Source organism: Alligator sinensis, unplaced genomic scaffold (assembly GCF_000455745.1).
Source record: "Alligator sinensis unplaced genomic scaffold, ASM45574v1 scaffold610_1, whole genome shotgun sequence".
Classification (NCBI taxonomy): Eukaryota; Metazoa; Chordata; order Crocodylia; family Alligatoridae; genus Alligator; species Alligator sinensis.
The window spans coordinates 1,249,750-1,251,461 of NW_005842348.1; the positions used below are offsets into that span (position 1 = coordinate 1,249,750).

The window sequence follows — 1,712 nt, forward strand, 5'->3', positions numbered from 1 at the left end:
CGGGGGCGGGGCTCCCGGAGGGCCGGGCGGTGGCTCAGGGCAGCAGGCGCTGCACTCCCGCGAGGGCTGTTGTGCGGGCGCTCGGGGTGAACACGCGGGCGCCCGCCGCCTTTCGGCCCGGGGCGGGGGGCCGAGACCTGGCCCGCGCTCCTCAGGGGGAAAGGGAGACTCAGCTGTGGTGCAGGCTGAGTCCGGGAGCGGCCGTCTGCACAGAGACGTGGCCATGGACGTGCAATAGCTACATGCAAGGCCCACTGCAGAGCCAGCTTGAAAGCCAAACGCCTTCCCTCCATCTTTGCAACCATATCACTGAGCCCCAGGCCAGTCTGGGGCTTCCAGAGTGGCTGCTCTGAGCATCTCTTAGGCTGCCCCGTGACACAACCGATTCATCTGCTAAAGGGGGAGGTTCTGTGGGCCCACGGCAGCATCCTGCCCTGGGGGAATGGAGCCGCGCTGGCTTGTGCTGAGTTCATGCACAACTGTCGGCATCGGAATTTGCTGCTCTTCAAGGGCAGGTCAAGGATGGAACGGGAATGGATTTTCCTCCCTGGCAGAGGAATATCCAGTTACCAGATACTCGGATACCAAGGCAAACAAGGACCTTGCTCCCCAGAGCTGTCAACTTGGAAACCTCTCTACACCCATACATCTTTTTAAAAGACTGTGAGCTCAGGAAACCAAGCACTGTTCATCTAAATCCAAGGGATAAATGCCATTGGCCTTCCCACTGTATCCCAGCCAGAAAAAAGAGCAGTGGGAGAAAAAATGCCTGGGGATATTTTTACGTCAGCCATTTCCAGAACATTGCCCCAGCCCACCACTGCGCTCCTTCACAGCGAATGGGGAAGCAGATATTTTCCCCACCATTGCAAATTTTCCCGTTGACGTCTTTAAAGTGCAAGTTGCTATGGAAACCATTTTGTCTGTGTCCCATGTTCTCACCATGTACTCAGTAGGAAATGCTGAAGCAAAATGGCCTTTCTGTAAGCGTGCAGGGTACAGAGGGAGAGAAGCCTTGCTGCAAGGAGCCTCTCCAGGTAAGACCCCACTCTGCAGAGCGGTCTCTGAGGTGTGTTTGCCCAGTGGAGAGAACAGATGAAGCCCATTGCAGTTATGAGAATTATAGGAAATGAAAATAGGCTCTGCCCAGTTCAACCCCTACACTGCTTTGTGTGGAAATATGTATAAATTCCAGCTGCTCTCTGATCAAAGCACCTTGATCAAAGCAAAACCAGCATAAGAAAGCCAGGGATTCATGTTTTACCCTTTTCATCACTGCCATGTTGTTTCTAAACTCCAAAGCATGAAAACAACAGGCTTGTGGCATGCTGGACAGCTCTTTCTATCTTGTGTGCCCTGCTAGATCCAGCTCAGATGCATTCCACCTTTCCGACTAGGAAAACAGTGCTATAAAGCAAAGGCAATCGCACCCAGTTTGCTGCATATCTGGCTTACATGCATTTGGTCACATTCTTCTTCTTTGTCTATGCAGGGCACGTGATATAAGCTCATTGTGATGTCAGTTATAAATCAAAATGTTGATTTGGTTGAACAAAAGAATAGAAAATAGTCATTTTAGTGAAGGCTGTAAAAACAGGGTATAAAACTAAGGTGATACCTTATTCCTCACCAGGACAGCTGAGGATGCCCAAGGACCCCATGCAGCAGCACTGACAAGTCAGCTCAGACAGTCCAGAAACACCGAAGGCAGA

General features: G+C 51.7%; 1 protein-coding gene across 1 annotated transcript in view; it reads right to left on the reverse strand.

Moving 5' to 3' along the window:
• Positions 1 to 1,512, reverse strand: part of GRIN1 (glutamate ionotropic receptor NMDA type subunit 1) — a 59,346-nt gene extending 57,834 nt beyond the window's left edge. The window contains exon 1 of the mRNA XM_025210447.1: positions 1,456 to 1,512. Coding sequence (XP_025066232.1) covers positions 1,456 to 1,512 — 57 coding nt within the window. The remainder of the gene's footprint in view (positions 1 to 1,455) is intronic.
• Between the last annotated feature and the right edge of the window lie 200 nt (positions 1,513 to 1,712).